Source organism: Bos indicus, chromosome 20, assembly GCF_029378745.1.
Source record: "Bos indicus isolate NIAB-ARS_2022 breed Sahiwal x Tharparkar chromosome 20, NIAB-ARS_B.indTharparkar_mat_pri_1.0, whole genome shotgun sequence".
In the NCBI taxonomy this organism is placed as follows: domain Eukaryota; kingdom Metazoa; phylum Chordata; class Mammalia; order Artiodactyla; family Bovidae; genus Bos; species Bos indicus.
The window spans coordinates 8,560,905-8,581,000 of NC_091779.1; the positions used below are offsets into that span (position 1 = coordinate 8,560,905).

A 20,096-nucleotide genomic window follows, 5' to 3' on the forward strand; every position below is an offset into this window, starting at 1 on the left:
ACTAAAAATCAATGACTCGCACACTTATATTGGGTAGATTTTATGATATATAAAATATGCTCCAGTAAAACTTTTTTCTAAAAAGGTGTAAAACAGTACATGTAGAATTTGATTTTCACTGAAAAAATTAACAGGTTGCACACATGCACAGTCAGTCACTAAATCGTGTATGACTCTGCAACCCTCTGGACTGTAGCCTGCCAGACTCCTCTGTGCTTGGATTTCCCAGGCATGAATATTGCAGCGAGTTGCCATTTACTCTTCCAGGGAATCTTCCTGCCCCATGGATTGAACCCAGATCTCCTGCACTGGCAGGCGATTCTTTACTACTGAGCCATCCAGGAAACCCAAAAGGTTGCATATATGCATACAAAAAGAACGTATTAACAGCAAATTATTTCTGGAAACTGGAATAATGAGCATAGATTAACTTTCTAATAAACAAGTCAAGTCTTTAATACAGAAGCAGTAGAGTTAAAAGCTATGGTGATAAGCAGTTTGAAAATGCAATTTTCTCCCAGGTATGTTACAATTGTTGATATAAAATCTTGATTATCAACAGCCAGTTTTTTCCTTCTCCTCAAAGTTTTATTCTTTTTTAGTAACAATTTTATTGTGATATAATTCACATGATACAAAATTTTCAAAGTATACAATGCAAAAAATGTTAGTATATTTACAGAGTCCTAACACCACTACCGCACCACTACTGCAATCAATTTTAGAACACCAGAAAGAAATTCAAATCCAAACAGCTAAGTTTTTAAGAGAAGGTACTCATCAGTGAGGAGCTTTATTTTCAATTGTTTTTTAACATTTATTTATAATTGGAGATAATTGCTTTATAATATTTTGTTGGTTTCCACCATATTATCAGCATGAATCAGCCATAGATACACATATGTCCCCTCCATCTTGACCCTTCCTCCACCTACCTCCCACCCCATCCCACCCCTCTAGGCTGTCAGAAAGCGGGTTTGAGCTCCGTCACACAGCAAATTCCCTCTGGCTGTCTGTTTTACATGTGGTAATGGATATGTTTCCATGCTACTTGTCAATCCATCCCACCTTCTCCTTCCTTCACTGTGTCTTTGTCATTAGTTCAATCAACACATAAGAAAATACCTATGTCCACAAAAACAAATCAGTACACTAATGTATATCAAATGCTTATAATGTTTGTAATTTTAGAGTAGCATTATTCATAATAATCAAAAGATGGAAACAACCCAAACGTCCATCAACTAACAAATGGATAAGCAATGTGATATACCCATGTGCTGGAATATGATTCAGCTACAAAAGAAATGAAATACTGATACATGCTATAATATTGATGAACCTTGAAAACATTATGCTAAGAGAAAGAAACCAGTCACAAAAGACTATACGATTCCACTTTATTTAAGGCCAGAAGAGAGAAACAGAAAGTAGATTAGTGTGTTTCTCGAGGTGGGGTGAGGATGAGACAGGGTTGATAAAAGGTACAGGATTTCTTTTTGAGGTAATTTAAATTTGACTGTGATGATGGTTTACAAATATCTGTGAACACTACCAAAACAATGAAACTGTGTATTTCAAATGAAAAACTATGGTACACAAAACATACTTCAATAAAGTTGTCTAAAAAACTAAATAACAAAGTGAAGTGAAAGAAGCTCAGTCGTGTCGGACTCTTTGTGACCCCATTGACTGTAGCCAGCCAGGCTCCTCTGTCCATGAAGTTCTCCAGGCAAGAATACTAGAGTGGGTACCCATTCCTTTCTCCAGATCTTCCCAATCCAGGAATCAAACCCCAGTCTCTCACATTGCAGGCAGATTCTTTATGACCTGAACCACCAGTGAAGCCCAACTAAATAACAGTTTATCAACATTATTGATAATCAATTCTAGCAGGGAAATTTTCAGTATTAACTGGCAAGAACAGCTACTAACACCATTGCTGATCCAAGAAGGACAATTACAATGAAGGCTCAGACTAAGAATCTTTTCTCTGCCAATCTCAATGTACATTGCAAAGAGGTAGCATTTTCATAGAAAGTCCCCCTGAAAGTGCCCATGGTAAATAAAATTTTGTCATAATCCAATACAAACAGGTGTAAAAATCTTTTTAATAATTCCTAATATGAAGTGGGACAAAGTTTCATCATCCTTTAAAGACGGAAGTCCAGAATCATACAGATCCTTTCAGTTCAGTTCAGTCGCTCAGTCATGTCTAATTCTTTGCGATCCCATGGACTACAGCATGCCAGGCCTCCCTGTCCATCACCAACTCCCGGAGTTTACCCAAAATCATGTCCACTGAGTTGGTGATGCCATCCAACCATCTCATCCTCTGTCGCCCTCTTCTCCTCCTGCCTTCAATCTTTCCCAGAATCAGGGTCTTTTCAAATGAGTCAGCTCTTCGCATCAGGTGGCCAAAGTATTGGAGTTTCAGCTTCAACATCAGTCCTTCCAATGAACACTCAGGACTGATCTCCTTTAGGATGGACTGGTTGGATCTGCTTGCAGTCCAAGGGACTCTCAAGAGTCTTCTCCAACACCACAGTTCAAAAGCATCAATTATTCAGCACTCAGCTTTCTTTATTGTCCAACTCTCACATCCATACATAACCACCGGAAAAACCATAGCTTTGACTAGATGGACCTTTGTTAGCAAAGTAATATCTCTGTTTTTTTTATGCTGTCTAGGTTGGTCATAACTTTCCTTCCAAGAAGTAAGAGTCTTTTAATTTCATGGCCGCAGTCACCATCTGCAGTGATTTTGGAGCCCCCAAAATAAAATCTGCCACTGTTTCCACGGTTTCCCCATCTATTTGCCATGAAGTGATGGGACCAGATGCCATGATCTTTTGTTTTCTAAATGTTGCGCTTTAAGCCAACTTTTTCACTCTCCTCTTTCACTTTCATCAAGAATCTCTTTAGTTCTTCACTTTCTGCCATGAGGCTGGTGTCATTTGCATATCTGAGGTTATTGATGTTTCTCCTGGCAATTTCGATCCCAGCTTGTGCTTCATCCAGCCCAGCATTTCTCATGATGTACTCTGCATATATAAGTTAAATAAGCAGGGTGACAATATACAGCCTTGACATACTCCTTTTCCTATTTGGAACCAGTCTGTTGTTCCATGTCCAGTTCTAACTGTTGCTTTTTGACCTGCATACAGATTTCTCAAGAGGCAGATCAGATGGTTTGGTATTCCCATCTCTTTCAGAATTTTCCAGTTTATCATGAGCCACATAGTCAAAGGCTTTGGCATAGTCAATAAAGCAGAAATAGATGTTTTTCTGGAACCTGCTTTTTTTTTTAACAGATCCTTTAAGAGAAGACCACCTATCATTTCTTCTAAATACGCTAATTGAAGTAAGATTCCTGAAATTAACAGTTTGATTTGTATCAGTGCAGATTCCTCCTCTGCATACATACAAAAACATGCTTCTTTTTAATATAAAAATGAGATAATTTATGCATATTGTTTTACATCTAAATCATCAATTTAAGTGAATTTAGCTGAAAAGATAACTAAATAAAAAGGCCACCAAGTCACTAAAAATGTTCAGATTTTTTTCTGGTCTAATATAGAGTCTTGGGGCTTCCCAGGTGGCTCAGTCGCTAAAGAATACGCCTGGAATGTAGAACTGGGTTTGATCCCTGGGTTAAGAAGATCGCCTGGAGAAGGGAATGCTAACCCACTCCAGTATTCTTGCCTGGAAAACCCATGGACAGAGGAGCCTGGTGGGCTATATAGTCCACAGGGTCGCAAAGAGTCGGACACGACTGAGTGACTAAGCATACAATATACAGTCTACAAGTGAGATAGCCTTGAAATTTCAAGTTAAAATCTTTAAGTCATCAAAGCTATTTTGGCAATTCAAAACATTCACTTTTCTGGCTGATCTCTTAACTATACACTTTTATTTTTTTAATAGTTACAAAATACAATCAAAATACAAAGTATTTCCATCTGAAGAAAAATGTGCACTGTATTAATGATGCTATGAAACTCCTATCTTAATGAAAGTAGAACTGTCTACATATCTGGGTTTTAGAGAGCTATGGAAAGTAATAATGAAAAAGCACAAAACTGTAAATCCTATAGATTTTAACTGGGCTTTGATACTTCTCCTTCAAAGAACTTTTAAGGGCAACCGTATATTAAACACTAAAATTAAAAACCTGGATATTCTTCACTTTGGGGAAGTCAAAGAACGAGAAAATAGGCAAAAGATTAAGAGTGCATGCTAGATAATCAGGCTATTCATTAAAAAGTTGATTTTACCTAGTTTCCTTTTTAATCAAACTTTTTTCTGGAAGGAGAACAGGATCAGGAGGCACCGTCACGTGGACAGCAATATCCTGCCTAAGTTCCCTCTCCACTCTAAACTGCTGCAGAAATGAATAAATATCATCATTTCCAACCTTTCTACATTCTCCCTTCACTCTAGCTCTTACTGACATTTAACAGGTAACCTAGGACAAATCACTGCAAAACATAACATTAATTTGTGTTTGATATCTCATTTTATTCTGTCTTCTCTGAAAAACATGATGAAACATTAAACTAATTCTGAAGATTTTTTTTTTTTTTTTGCTTTGAAGAATGGCCCCTCTAGTGAGGAATTTTCTAGATATTTTTGATAGGAATTCAACAAATATGCAATGATGGCCCTCCAGGGCCATTTCTTTTTTGCCTTGAAAACCACTACGAAAAAAAGAATACATGCACAGTTTTTCTACAGGTAAACAGGACTTCAACCACAAGTTAAAACCTCTACATATTAAAATTTTCACACAAGATCACTAAAACTATTATGCAGAGCTCTTGGCAAGATATTGTTAAAGCAGAAAACAGTGATTAAAATGTAGAATGAGTACTGCTCAGCAGTCAGAACAGTAGTTACTCAAACACATCTGTTGACTGGTTGAAAGAAACAAATCTTATTACTTAAAAAAAAAAATCATTTTCTCACCCCTCAAATACTCCTCCCATATCTTTTAAATTACAACTCAGCTCTTCCAGTTAGTTAAATCCTTAAGCCATATAAAAAAATATTTTACAGATACAACAAAAACAGCAGAAGCAAATAGTTTTGAGCTAATTCTCTTACTGTTTTATATTTCAAATTTTCTGTAGTATTCTGTATATAAATTTGTTTTCATTACTTTCAAAATGAAAAATAAAACAATTTCAGCTTTTTCAAAAACTTCTCAATCTATGCTTGGAAAGACACACAAGGCTACCTTCTTAATCTGGCATTTCATTCACACTGATTGGTGATTTAAATCACCAATCCTCATAATTCATGAATGGAAAAAAACAAAAACTGAAAGTAACCTAAATGTCCAAAAGGAGAATGCTAAAAATTACATCTTATCTGTTCCATGAAACCTATACTGAAAATATTTTCAAAGAATACTTAATCACGAGAAAAGTGCTTTGATGTTAGTATCATTTGAAGCTATCAAGATACAGAAGTATATAGAACTCGCTAAGAATTTTGTATTTCCAAAGAAAATCTTGGAACAAAAGGCTATAGGTAATTTTTACTTTGTTATGTCTTTTAACTATCATATAATAAGCTATAAACAAAAAGGAAAACACACACACCCCCCCCAAAAAAAGGAAAAACATCTTCACTGACTGTCTGTTGTTATTCAGTCACTCAGTCGTGTCCTGCTCTTTGCAACCCCATAGACTGCAGCATGCCAGGCTTCCCTGTCCTTCACTATCTCCCAGAGTTTGCTCAAACTCACGTCCATTGAGTTGGTGATGCCATCCAACCATCTCGTCCTCTGTCGTCCCCTTTTCCTCCTGCCTTCAATCCTTCCCAGCATCAAGGTCTTTTTCCAATGAGTCAGTTCTTTACATCAGGGGGGCCAAGTATTGGAGCTTCAGCTTCAGTATCAGTCCTTCCAGCGAATATTTAGGGTTGATTACCTTTAGGATTGACTGGTTTGATCTCCTTGCAGTCCAAGGGACTCTCAAGAGTCTTTTCCAACACCACAGTTCGAAGGCATCAATTTTCCGGCACTCAGTCTTTTTTACTGTCCAGCTCTCACATCTGTACATGACTACTGGAAAAACCATAGCTTTGACTATATGGACATGTGTAGGCAAAGTAATGTGTCTGCTTTTTAATATGCTGTCTAGGTTTGTCATAGCTTTCCTTCCAAGGAGCAAGTGTCTTTTCATTTCATGGCTGCAGTCACCGTCCACAGTGATTTTGAAGCCCAGGAAAATAAGTCTCTCACTGTTTCCATTGTTTCCCCATCTATCTGTCATGAAGTGATGGGACCAAATGCCACAATGTTAGTTTTTTTAATGTTGAGTGTTAAGCCAGCTTTTTCACTCTCCTCTTTCACCTTCATCAAGAGGCTCTTTATTCCTCTTCACTTTCTGCCATAAGGGTGGTGTCAATTGCATACCTGAGGTTACTGATATTTCTCCCAGTAATCCTGACTCCTGCTTGTGCTACATCCAGCCCAGCATTTTGCGTGATGTCCTCTGCATGTAAGTTAAATAAGCAGGGTGACAATATACAGCCTTGATGTAATCCTTTCTCAATTTGGAACCAGTATGTTGTTCCATGTCCGGTTCTAACTACTGCTTCTTGACCTGCATATAATTTTCACAGGAGGTACTGGTGGTCTGGTATTCCCATCTCTTCAAGAATTTCCCACAGTTTGGTGTGATCCACACAGTCAAAGGCTTTAAGAGTAGTCAATGAAGCAGATGTTTTTCTGGAATGCTCTTGCTTTTCTATGAGCCAAGGGATGTTGGCAACTTGATCTCTGGTTCCTCTTGTTTTTCTAAATCTAGCTTGAACATCTGGAAGGTCTCAGTTAACATACTGCTGAAGCCTAGCTTAAAGGATTTTGAGCATTACTTCGCTAGCATGTGAAGTGAGTGCAATTGTGCATTCGTTTGAACATTCTTTGGCATTGTCCTTCTTTGGGACTGGAATGAAAACTGACATTTTCCAGTCCTGTGGCCACTGCTGAGTTTTCCAAATTTTCTGGCGTATTGAGTGCAGCACTATCACAGCATCTCATCACCTCCACTAGCTTTGTTTGTAGTGACGCTTGCCAAGGCCCACTTGACTTCACACTCCAGGATGTCTGGCTCTAGGTGAGTGATCACAGCATTGTGGTTCTCTGCGTGGATCATTAAGATTCAGTGTATTCGTGCCACCTCTTCTAAATGTCTTCTGCTTTTGTTAGGTTCATATCCTTTCTGTACTTTACTGTGCCTATCTTTGCATGAAATGTTCCCTTGGTATCTCTAATTTTCTCGAAGAGATCTTTAGTCTTTCCCATTCTACTGTTTTCCTCTATTTCTTTGCATAGTTCACTTGGGCTTTTTTATCTCTCTTTGCTATTCTCTGGAACTCTGCATTCAGATGGACGCATCTTTCCCTTTTCTCTTTTGCCTTTCACTTCTCTTCTTTTCTCAGCTATTTGTAAGGCCTCCTCAGACAACCATTTTGCCTTTTTGCATTTCTTTTTCTTGGGGATGATTTTGATCACTGCCTCCTGTAAAATGTTACAAACCTCTGTCCACAGTTCTTCAAGCACTCTATCAGACCTAATCGCTTGAATCTATTTGTTACTTCCCCTGTATACTCATAAGGGATTTGATTTAGGTCATACCTGAATGGTCTAGTGGTTTTCCCTATATTCATCACTTTAAGTCTGAATTTTGCAATACGGGAGTTCATGATATGAGCCAGTCACTGGCTATTAAGCAACTAGTAGCTAACACTTCTTATCTAAGGTTGCAGCAGCCACTAATTTGCATTACTTGTATTGTACCTTCCTATTTTTTCCCTCAAGTCAAGCAAACATGCTTGTCATATTTTCCATACATTTTACTCCTGCTATTCCATCACGGAGCATGTGTGATGGAAATGATGGAATTCTGTGCCTCAATTTCATCACACCGTTCACTAATCACTTCTCAATTTAATCCTCTCTGCCTCTGGCCACTGCAGCCATGTTCTCTAGCCTCTTTACCAGTAGATACACAGAGGAACCCTGAACAACTTAGGTTTGAACTGTGCAGGACCACTTACATGTTTCAACAGTAACTACTACAGTACTACTACACGATCAGGGGCTTGTTAAATCCAAGGACTCAGAGTCCCACCATAGAGAACCGTGGATAGGAAGCATCAACAATGCAGAGGTCAGCGCTCCTAAACCTCATATTGCTCAAGGGTCAACTGTAATTATAGGTCTCCATTACTGCCTGGCTTTTGTTTTTCCTCACATCTGACCAATTTTTGCTTATCCCTATGCGCTAGATTTCTACTAAAATTCTTCCAATTCAAATATCTTAATTTTTCCACACTAGATAAATGTAAAGATAAGTCCTAATTCCCCTTTCTGCATAATTTTCCTTGCATTGTATTCCTAAAAAGACTTCACAGTGTGCTTCTGTTAAATTGTTCCACAATTATAAAATCAGGATGGATAATCTGAGAAGATACCCTCTGACTCAAAAAATTACTTGCTCTCCTCCCAAAACATACGTGTGTGTGTGTGTGTGTGTGTGTATTTCCAAGGGCTTCGCAGGGGGCTCAGTGGTAAAGAATCCGCCTGCCAATGTAGGAGATGAGGAGATGCGGGTTCCATCCCCAGGTTGGGAAGATCCCCTGGGGAAGGAAATGGCAATCCACTCCAGTATTCTTGCCTGGGAAATCCCGTGGACAGAGGAGCCTGGTGGGCTAAAGCCCATGGGGCCACAAAAGAGTTGGACAGACGACTTAGGGACTAAACAACAACAATGTATTTCCAAAGGGCTTATGCTAATCAAACTGCAGGACGCCACAAGGCACACCGCTCTGCCATGCCTTTGTCCAAACAATTTAAGTAGTTCTCAAAGGAGTCCAACAATTAAGATTCAGTCTGTAGGGCTGGAAAAGAACCCAGACAGCAGATTTTTATCACTCTGTACCAATTCTCTAAAATCCTTCCCCTAAATTGAACTAAATCAGTAACAATTTCTTAGTAAATGCAGACTATATTTCTTAGCAAATTTAGTAAAAAGAGACTAAACCAGTAACAATTTCTCAACTTCAACAATAAAGGCAAAAACAAAAAATAAACCAGCCTTCCACTCCACCTCCCTCCCAGAAAAAAACCTAAGGGACTGACAAAGAATTCAGTTTCATCTAAAATAATTATATAATATCTACCTGACAAGTCTACTTGAACCAAGATAGATGAACCTGTAGTTTGAATTTTCATAGCCTGTTGCAGTTGAAAATAGTTTGGGCATAGATAACTGGCTAACATATAATGACACATTTTAACATATACGCTATTTGCTTGTATATACATATGTTACCTCTGGAAAGCTACATAAGAAATTGGTAACAGTGAATTGCCTTTTGGGAGATCTTGGTGGGTGGATAAAATGAGGGAGATCTTATACTACATTCCCTTTTGCACCTGCTAAATACTAAAACATGCAAATATGTTAATTAACATATATATGCAAATATACAAACGTACATCCTTTAAAAATTTCTGTATATCATCTGATGGGATCAGATCCAACTACAATATTTGTAAATTTCAAGTAACAGTCTATATTCTGCGTTTCTATGGTCAACTAATTTTCTAAAAATGTGTATTTTAAATCTTTCATATGGATAAATAACCCCAAAGAATGCGTACTAATTTTCTAAAAATATGTATTTCAAATTTTTCATAAGGATAAATAACCCCAAAGAACGTGTACTAAATTTAGATTAAATAACCAAGCAAAAACATAATAATAGTTTGCATTCCATAGTCCTATTAATAGCAACTCCAGATTTTTTTTTTTTTTAATTTTAATCCTCCCAGTTTATCCATGTAATGACAGATCAAATTTGGGCTATACAGCATTCTATGCCTTTTACAGGGGGGACCGGGGCATTATGTAGATTTTGGTATTGGTCCCGGAAACAATCCCCCAAGGATAACCAGAGAGCACTGTATAACCAGGTGCTCTGAATTTATTTAAAAGTAAAGCACTCCAATACCAGTGAAATCAGCAGATAAATGACTTGAGACTTCTTAACTAGTTAAGCACTAAAGGAAAAGAAAACAAAAGGAAGAAAACTTCAGAACAGGGACTTCCCTGGTGGTCTAGTGGCTAAGACTTCGAGTTCCCAGTGCAGCAGCCTGGGCTTCGATCCCTGGTCAGGGAACTAGAGCGCACATGTCACAAGTAAAGACCCCACGTGCCACAGCTAAGACCTGCTGCAGCCAAAAGAAAGATTCAGAACAAAAATATCTAAGATAATTGTTATTCATTCATTCTTGATATGCTGAATGGAGATCTTTGAAAAAAGTTACCTAAGTAAAAATGTCATTTTATTACAATGTAATGTATGCTAAAAAATACTTGCTGTCTTTGGGAGAATGCTTTATATCTTATATAGATCGGGATCACTATGTAAAATGAGACCTATTTAAATCATGTTATATTGTACTTGTTTTTTTCCCTTATTAGGTTGGCCGCCGTCTATGGGGTCGCACAGAGTCGGACATGACTGAAGCGACTTAGCAGCAGCAGCAGCTACCTCTTAAAAATAAAAAACCTTTTAACTCCTGAATTAAAATAATTTGGGCTTTATAAAAAATATAAATCACCATTTTAATCACTATAATGTAAAGTGGACATCTATAATCTCAAGAGTACTAAAAACTAGTACTGCACTCTGAGAAAGAAGCAGCATTTGGAGACACTTCTTTACTGTGATATTTGTCAGTAACTTTTTAAAAAAAGTTAAATAATCTCTTGAAGGGCTAACAACTGCTTTTATATACTAAAAGTAACTGTGGATATGTTATCAAATTATTCTTGCCATCTAATTTTAATAGAAAAACATTTTCTACTTGATTATCTTTGCAGCACTATACTCTGTGGCAAAAACTGACTTATCAGCAACCAAACACCTGTTGCGTAGGAAGTTTTGTATATATTTTTCTCTTCAAAGGTTAGTATTAAATAAAGGAATATGTAACATAGCATATAGTTTTAGTAAAGAAAAAAACTATAAAGAAAAAGGCAGGATGTATTGCTTTCAAATGAACTTGAAGAGAGTTTGAATGATTCAAATTTTCCTCTAACAAAATGCCACAACAAAAAGATACGTCTTTTTATATGTAGGGAAAAAAACAATTAATGGCCTGTTTGGTTAGAAACCTAAAGCTTTAAAGTTTCCCATTACCTCACTTTGACAAGTTTTATTTTGTTTTGACAGTGCCACTTTAAACATTAGGGGAGAAACGTGAAATTGAATAGAGAAATAAATTCTCTACTTTAAGAAATTATTTTATAATGATTCTGAAATATGCAAATTTTTAAGTTGTCTAAATAGACAGCTAAGAATTTTGAGAAGTTATTTAGTTCTCAGGGTTTTCCAGTTCATTTATCATTCTTTGGAGCTTTTTAAGAGCCAATTTAGCACGTTCAGCCACAACCAGGCTTGGAGGTAAAATCAAATGCAGTCTATTTTAAGAATATGTGCACAATATTGGAAGTGAAAACAAACACTAAACATACACTAAAACATAGACTGGAGATTCCCTCTAGATTTCAGATACCCAAATTTATCCCCACGCCTTGACGAAGAGGGAAAACAAGGGGCACACAAAAATCTGCACAAAAATGTTCACAAAACATTATTCATAAGATAGCCAAACACATCCCCAAAAGGCTATGTTCAAAATCATGGACAAAAAACAAAACGTAACTTTTAAATGTTAATGTGCAGTTATCAAACTTCAAAAACACAATTATGCATCAAAAAAAAACAAAAACAAAAACACCTCTAAGAACGTCAAATTTCAGACAATCCTTACAGAAGTTTCACAAACTGTCCACGTAAAAACTGAAGTCTAAAATCAATAGGCTGTATCTAAAATCAGTAGGCTATATCGAAAATCAAGGGACCCAGAAGAGCCAAAATAATGTTGAAAAAGAAAAATGAAGTTGGAGCACTCGCACTTCCACATTTCAAACTTACTAGAAAGCGACAGTAATCAAAACAGTGTGGTACTAACCTAAGGATAGAGACACCAATGAAAATCCAGAAATAAAACTCATGTATCTATTGCTAATTGATTTTTGACAAGAGTGCCAAACCTATCCAATGGAAAAAGAAGAGTCTTTTAAATAATGCTGGGACAACTAAACCCACATGCAAAGAATAAAGGTGTACCTCTTCCCAGAGCTGCACACAAAGACTAACTTCAAATGGATCACAGGCCTATGTGTAAGAACTGAAACGTCATATAAAACCCACAGAAATAACACAGAAGTAGACCTCTGTGATCCTGGATTAGGAAAGACGTCTCAGATATGACAACCAAAGCATAACAGATAACAGAAAAATTAGACAAATCCGACTTCATCAAAATTAAAAACTTAGATGCTTCAAAGGACACTATCAAGAGAGTGAAAAAGACAACCCCAACAATGGGAAATAATACTTACAAAATCATGTTATCTGCAAACCAAAACTACAATGAGATATTACTTCACACCCATCCACTACAATAAAAGACAGATAACAACCAGTGTAGTCCAGCATGTGAAAAAACTGGAACCCTCAGACATTGTTAGTGGGATTGTAAAATGGTGCAACTATTTTGGAAAATGTTTGGCTGTTCCTCAAAATGTTCAACATTTTGTTCGACTCCCAAATGAAATGAAGACATGTGCCCACATAAACACTTGTACAAAAATGTTCACAGCAGCATTATTCATAACAGCCAAAAAGCACAACCAAACAAATCTCTAACACTGATGAATGGCTAAATACGATACACAAACACACACACACACACACCCCCCCACGAACACTGACCATTAAATAGAATTAACTACTGTTGCATGCTACAGCCTGGGTGAATCCTGGAAACATGTTAATGAAAGAAGTTAGTCATAAAGGACCACGTGTATGAACCCATTTATATTATTATGCCCAGCGTAGACAAATCTACATGGTAAGGAAAGATGACTACAAATCTACATGGTAAGGTAAGATGACTGCTAATAAACACTGGGATCCTTCCTTAGATGAAGAAATTATTCTAAAAGCATGGTTGACGTCTGCACAACTCTATGAACATATGAAAAACCTTGAATTGTTCATTTAAATGGGTTGTATGGCAGGTGAATTACACCTCAATAAAGCGTCGTTGACGTCTGCACAGCTCTATGAATATACGAAAAATCCTTGAATTGTTAAATGAGTTGTATGGTGGGTGAGCTGTACCTCAATAAAGCTATTTAAAAAAAAACAAAGCTGACGTCTAGGATTTGTGTCGCTTGTGGAAAACAAGGAACATTCAAGACAAATAATTATGAACTGATTTGATTACTAAGCAAACCTGTGGGTGAAACAATTAGAAACTAAGAATTTAAGACATTCCTTATTCACTTTATGCGTACCACTTTAAATATTTCTACATCTTAACTAAAATAGAATTGTACCTCTTGCAACTGTCAAGCCATAAAATGGGATTCCTGAGACACCTAAGTACACACACATGTTCCTCTCCTGTACACGGCGGAACTCTACTCCCCAATACAACAAACAGTAACTGCAGAAAAACACTCCACTGGGAGACTGGGAAGTCACTCTCAGCGAACCACCTAAAACCAATACTGAATTTAGAAGAGAGGTGTGGAAAGAATGAGGAAGGCGAAGGAGCCCAGGGAACAAGGGGAAGTATGGGTGCATTCAAGCTCAAGGAATCCAGTTACACTAAATTCAACTTTTGTACGCTTTGTGAACAGGCCCAGAGGCAAAGTCCTGGGCGCAGACCAACGAGTCGAGCTGCGAGGCCGAGAGGAAATGCTGATCCAGCCCAAGTCCGCATGGGAATTCGTGGGGAAATGGTGGGGGGCCGAAGGGCTAAGATGGGGGCCTGCGGGGCGGGAAGGAGGCGAGCCTCCCCGCCCGGCTCCGGGCCGCACTCGCCGGCAGCGCGCAGCCGGGGTGGCCGCGCTGCGGGCCCGTCGTCCGCGTCCGAACCGCGCAGCGCGCCCGGCGCCGGGAGTCTCCGGCGGGGCCGGCTCCCGTCTCCCGCCCCATCCGGCGCTTTGTCCCCGCACGGGCGGCGGGCGGCCCCTCGGCGTCCCCGCCGCGGGCTGAGGGGCCGCGCTGACAGCCCCCGCCCCCCGCCGGGGCGGCGAGCCCGCGAGTCGGCGCGGCCGACGACCCGTCGTCACTCGACGGGCTTCGTCCAGGCGGGACGCAGCAGGCGGAGGTCCGAGGACGCCGGCCCTGCCCGCGGAGCCGCCGCCACCGCCCGAAGCGCACGCAGGCCGAGGTCAGGCGGAGAAACTCTCGGCCTCCGAAACCCACACCATGTCCAACATCCTTCTCTTACCCAGAAATTCTCAACGAAATGCGCCATGACCATCGTGCCGCTGCCGACGCCGCGCCGGGTTCCGTGTCCGCGCCCTCCCGCCGCTCCGTAAACACGGGCCCGGCCCCCACGGCGCCCCCGCCTTTCGCTGCAGCCGCCGCCTTCTTCCCGGAGACCTGCCCGCACCCTCCAGGGCGCATGCGCCACCTAGCGGCTGCCGCCGCGGGGCGAGCCTTCAAACGCCCAGGCTGGGTTGCGCATGCGCCCTAGGCCCCATTCCCGGGCTTTTCGTCCTCTTCCTCTCTGCCCAGCGCTGGCGCGTCGGAGAATGAGTATTCTTTTTGGAATGGTGGCGAACCCGGCCCCGGAGCATCACCCGGGAGACTGCCCGCCCCCTTCGCTGTGCGATGGGTACCGGCATAGGGACGGAGCGAAGAGAAGGGTCGGCCAGAAACAGTGGAACCCACCGCCAGGCTGCCTTCTCTCTCCCTCCTCAGAAGACTCGCTTCCTGAGCTTTCGAGGATCTCGGAGAGGGACCCAAGTTGGGGCCAACTGGGACGGGGGAAACTTGGCTTCTGGCCAACCGGAGGAGACTCTGAGAAATGGTCAACAGGGTGCCTTTCCTTGATAGGGAATTAAGAACCAAAACAAAACTTTCCGAGGCCGGAAAAGGAGGAAACGCCCTGGAGCCAGAGAGCTGCCCGAGACCCAGGCACCCAGTCCGAGGCCGCTGACCTCCAGCACGCCCGGAGCAAACCGGCCGGGACTGCCGACTGCAAGAACGTGACCCGAAGCCGACGATTTTTCCTAACTCAGCCAGTTTTGTCTCTTTTATTTTTTTCTTGCAGCACTTGTTCACATAAGTCCATGGTTCGCTCAGCAACTTGTACGTTTTGGAAAAAGAAACGAGTTCAAACACGCCTCGGCATTTAACACAGACACCAAATCTCCTTCCCACGCCGTGCTTTCCAGAGGGTAAGGGGAAAAAAATTAAACCAGGTCAGTTAGGTCCAAAATATGCAGTTGTTGAAGCCAAGCCGGACAAACAGATTTAGTGTAACTTTAACTGTACATTCATGGCACACCTCTTCAGATCTTGTGACTTCAAACATGCGGAACACTACACCACTATTTCTTCATGGCAGATAATTTACATCCTCAAAGTAAGAACCAGACAGTGCTTTTCACAAGGATGAAGCTGTGAAGGGTAGGAATCATTGGATAATGGTATTGTGATTATATCTTACAGAAATAAATAGGATGTTATAAGACATCTAGGCTTCCTTGGTAGCTCAGTTGGTAAAGAATCCGCCTGCAATGCAGGAGACCCTGGTTGGATTCCAGGGACTGGGAAATCCGCTGAAGAAGGGATGGGCTCCCCACTCCAGTATTCTTGGGCTTCCCTCGTGGTTCAGCTGGTAAAAAATCCGCCTGCAATGTGGGAGACCTGGGTTCAATCCCTGGGTTGGGAAGATCCCCTGGAGAAGGGAACGGTTACCCGTCCAGTATTCTGGCCTGGAGAATTTCATGGACTGTATAGTCCATGGTCGCAAACAGTCGGACAAGGCTGAGCGATTTTCACTTATAAAACACCTAGGATTTGCTTTAAAATGAGTCTTTGAGGGAGGAGGAATGGGTAGAGGTATAGATGAAGACTGACCATCAGTGGGTAATTCTTGGAGCTAGGCATTGGAAATGGGGTTCACTTTACTATCCTCTTTTTGGTGTATATGCTTTTTCCTTTCTTTAAAAAGTCTTCATAGCACTATCAGTTACACCTAGTTTGGGGGAAAGTCAAACTTAGAGGTTTGCTATAATTCTCTAAGCCAGTATTCTAGCACTGTCTTTCTTGATGCTGAAGAAATTCTAAGAAAAATTCAGCCACCTAGCGCGCACGTACCAAGTCACTTAAGTCCTTTTGGACTCTGCAACCCCAGAGGGCCTCCTCTGTCCTTGGGATTCTCTGGGCAAGAATACTGGAATGTGTTGCCACGCTCTCCTCCAGGGGATCTTCCCCGACCCAGGGACTGAACCCTGGGTCGCTTATGTCTCCTGCGTTGGCACGTGGGTTCTTTAGCACTGGCACCACCGGGGAAGCCCACAGCCATCTCGATCACCCTGCAGATGAACGTGGCATTAAATTCCCAGTTTCACTAACCACTACGGCACTTGGACCTAGACAGGAGTGGCCCTTATCCTGGACCCCATGCTTTAAAGGACCTTACATATCACAGATTTATTAAAAAACATGAGTGCCTCTCCTACAGATGCTGAACTCTGGCCCTTAACTATCAGTACCCTCTCCCATGACCAGTACTATTCAGGCTCCTAGGAAACATTTTGGATCTCCTGCCCTTTATCTTCAAAACAAAAGGTAGAACTCCAAATGCAGTGAAAATTTGTGGGTGCTATAGCTGCCCATATCAGAGATAGAACTGCTTTGGAGTTACGCAGAATCTGAGCAGCAGAAGCAGTTAGGTAAATCAGAAGACAAATTAACTTGTGAAGGCTTCCTCTCAGCTGAGTGCAATAAATACTTGCATTACAAAGTTGTTTTTTTTGGTGGGTTTTTTTTTTTTTTTTTTGCATAACAAAGTGGTGTCTAGTACAGATTTTCCTTGTTTTAGTGTTCCAATCTATGATTCCAACACCAACAATTTTGCACAGTATTCAGAGTTGCACAAGGTACACTGACTTCCACTTCGTACTCTTCACACTGTTCCCATGTATATCAGAGGCCATGAAGAGAAATCTTCTGTATATTTTGGGTATTTATTGATACAAAATTCATCAGGCTCAAAAAACCATATGCTATAATCGCCTGGTATTTAAATTGTGGGACTTTACAGTGAATAGTGATTAAGGTCACTAATCTTCAGACAAGATGGTGTAGTAGAAGAATGTGGATAGCATTAACCACATTCTGACATCAAGTGAAATTTCCAAGGATGCAGAGTGTAGATAAGGCCCTGAGCCGGTAGCCTCACTCATGCCTTAAAGTATTTGTGCCCCACACACTTAAGCCTCACTTATCCAAACACATTCTGAATGTATTAAATACGTAGATAACAACAGTGTTCCACTCACTCCTGCCTATAATATCCAGCACTTAATTGTCAGTAACTGTTCAGTGCAAGAATAGATGAATGAATGAGCATATTAGAATGTCAGGGTGGATGGGCTTTGGCTTTTCAGTAATTCCATTCTGATTTTAATAACTCAGACTTTTAATTGTGCTAGATCTTAGCGCTTATAAAAATGTCGTTATTTAAGTTCCACTTGACTTGATTTCCTCACATTACTTTAAATATTTTCAAAAGAATTTGGAGGGGCTTGAGGATACTTATCAAAGTATAAGCTACTTTTGTAATAAAAATAAAACTGAAATGATAATATTCAAGTTTGGCTCTGGCAGGAGATCTTCTATTAGGAAGAGGCTGCTAAACAATTTAGCCTTCAGTTTTGGGTTGACCCTCACCTCCAGAATCTTCTCCCTCTTAGCAGCTCTCTTTAATTATACCTGCTATCCATATGTTGGCTTCCAGGGGATGCTCCTGTTCACCATTAAATCTCTGGCTCAAGCAATTATGTTATGGCCCGGCTAAAAAGAAACAACAAACCCAAACTGGAGTCATGGTGCATTTCATGGAGAATTTTGGGGTGACAGAAGGATTTTGGAAATTATGTGAGTGTGGGAGTCCCAGGGTTTCTGCCCTTGACCTCAGCCTGTGGGGGCTTTGGGCAGTAGTAACCTCAGTACTTGCGGGCTCACAGCTCTTGTAGAGGGCTGGAGGATCTCAGTGTGGGGCTCTTTTACTAGTTTCATCCATTTCCCCAGCCCAAAGAGCCATGAGAATTGTTGGTGGTTTCCTACTGGGATCATACTGGGTTGGTTTAAAAACTGGACTAGGTCCAGTAAAAGCTACGGCTAATGGGGATTTTGGAAGCCAGAAAACCTAAAAAATTGGTGTCTATGGATTGTACATTTAAACATTGTACAGTGCTTGCCACCTCAAGAAAACTTCCACAATAAGTTGTTTATGGAATAGGTTGGTTGGATGCTAAGTTTCCCACCAGACTCAAGAAAATTTCTGTGCAACAAGTTATGCTGTAAAACACCCCACAGGTTCCAACACCACATGTATCTCTCTTAGGTGTTGGTTCAGCTCCACAAAACCAAAGGCCTAGTTAAAGAAATGGCATCCTTTATATCCAGACTTTGTTACCCAGCCAGGCTTACTTGCCTGACTTGTAGCAAGCCACTTGCTGAGATGCCAAGGTTTGTAGCAGAGAAAGAGTTTATTCACAAGACAGCCAAGAGAGGAGATAGAACAAGTCTCAGATCTTCCTCCCTGAAGGCAAGGGCCTTGAGATATCAATGGCATAAATAAGCAAGGTGGTCTTAGGTGTAGGGAAAAGTGATTGGAGGTAGGGAAAAGGTGAGGTTGTAAGCCTCCTGGGCAGGTATATTTGGGTTACATGCTTCTTAGTGGGATGCATATTCAAAATTGGAGGTGATTAGCTTTATTCGAGAGTGGACTTTTCAGCCCTCTGACATCAAAAGGTCATTTCATCCAATACCTACACAGGCCCAGTTTTAGGGTCAGTGATCCCAAACAACTTTAGCCAACTTGAACTGGACAGGCTGACTGAGTTTCTAGGAAACAACTTAAGCCCCCATTGTAGTGACCTCATGGATTAGAGGTGTTAGCTAAGTGGTTAAAAAGTCTTGTAATATATTATCTAACCTATGTGAAGCTTGGAGAGTATACAATTAAAGAAAGAAGAATAAGAAAAAGGAATACATAAAGCAAGCTTCATCACTAAAGGCATGTTAGAAGAAGAGTTTTTAAACAAACCGTTCCTTTATCTGTTGTTCTGTAAGACACACTTGGGATTTCTTTTACGACATTAGCTTCTGTTAACTCTATGGGGCGTGGTTTCAAGTTGAATGTGCTACCGTCTGGCAATCTATTTATTTTATATCTGAAAACTATGGTCCCAAAGCTATAAATACCTACAAAATTGGCAAGATCTTACAAAGACGATCTAGAATTTTGTCTCCTGAGAATCTGACTTGGTAACTAACCATCAGGTTGGTGGTGGAGGGGTTCCCAAAATATGGCTGGACAGAGATGTGGATTGCACCCCATTTGCAGCCAGATATGGCGGGACAAAAATGCAGGTTAAATTCTGTCTATGCCTGAGATCCTGCCAAACTGCTGCAAACTCTCAGGGGATTTACAATCTAGAATATAATGGCCATGGTGAGCACTGTCCCACTTGGATAAGATTATTCAAAAAGTGCACTTAAAAGTAACAATTCTCACATAAAACAGTAGAATAATTATTTTAATTTGTATATAGAAGCCTCCAAAAGGCTTTATAATTCCAAAAAAATAGCTTCATTAAAAGATTCACTGTTAGAGACTAATGAAAGATTAAAGATATTTGAGGTACCTAAAACAAAAGACTGTAAGACTGACAAAACTCCTGCTCTCCCCGCTATACTCCTTTGAGTGCTCATTCTAGTCATCCTCTGTCTGAATTGTTTTTCCACTCTGAAAAGACTACATGACCACACACAAAACTCTGCCAAGTTAATGACCTGACAAGCACCCCTATATCTATCTTCAAAGGAGGGCCCCCATTTGGGCACTTCCCAAAGTTGTCTGGGACTCCAAGGGATTTTTCTGGTAAATTGCTGTTATTTCCATA

At 40.5% G+C, this 20,096-nt stretch overlaps 1 protein-coding gene across 2 annotated transcripts in view; it reads right to left on the minus strand.

Moving 5' to 3' along the window:
* The window catches only part of FCHO2 (FCH and mu domain containing endocytic adaptor 2), a 126,227-nt gene extending 111,635 nt beyond the window's left edge, over positions 1-14,592 (minus strand). The window contains exon 1 of one of the 2 annotated variants that reach the window (XM_070774553.1): positions 14,399-14,592. In XM_070774553.1, coding sequence (XP_070630654.1) covers positions 14,399-14,577 — 179 coding nt within the window. In that variant the 5' untranslated portion in view covers positions 14,578-14,592. The remainder of the gene's footprint in view (positions 1-14,398) is intronic. The other variant, XM_070774554.1, reaches the window with a different exon arrangement.
* Positions 14,593-20,096: the final 5,504 nt, after the last annotated feature.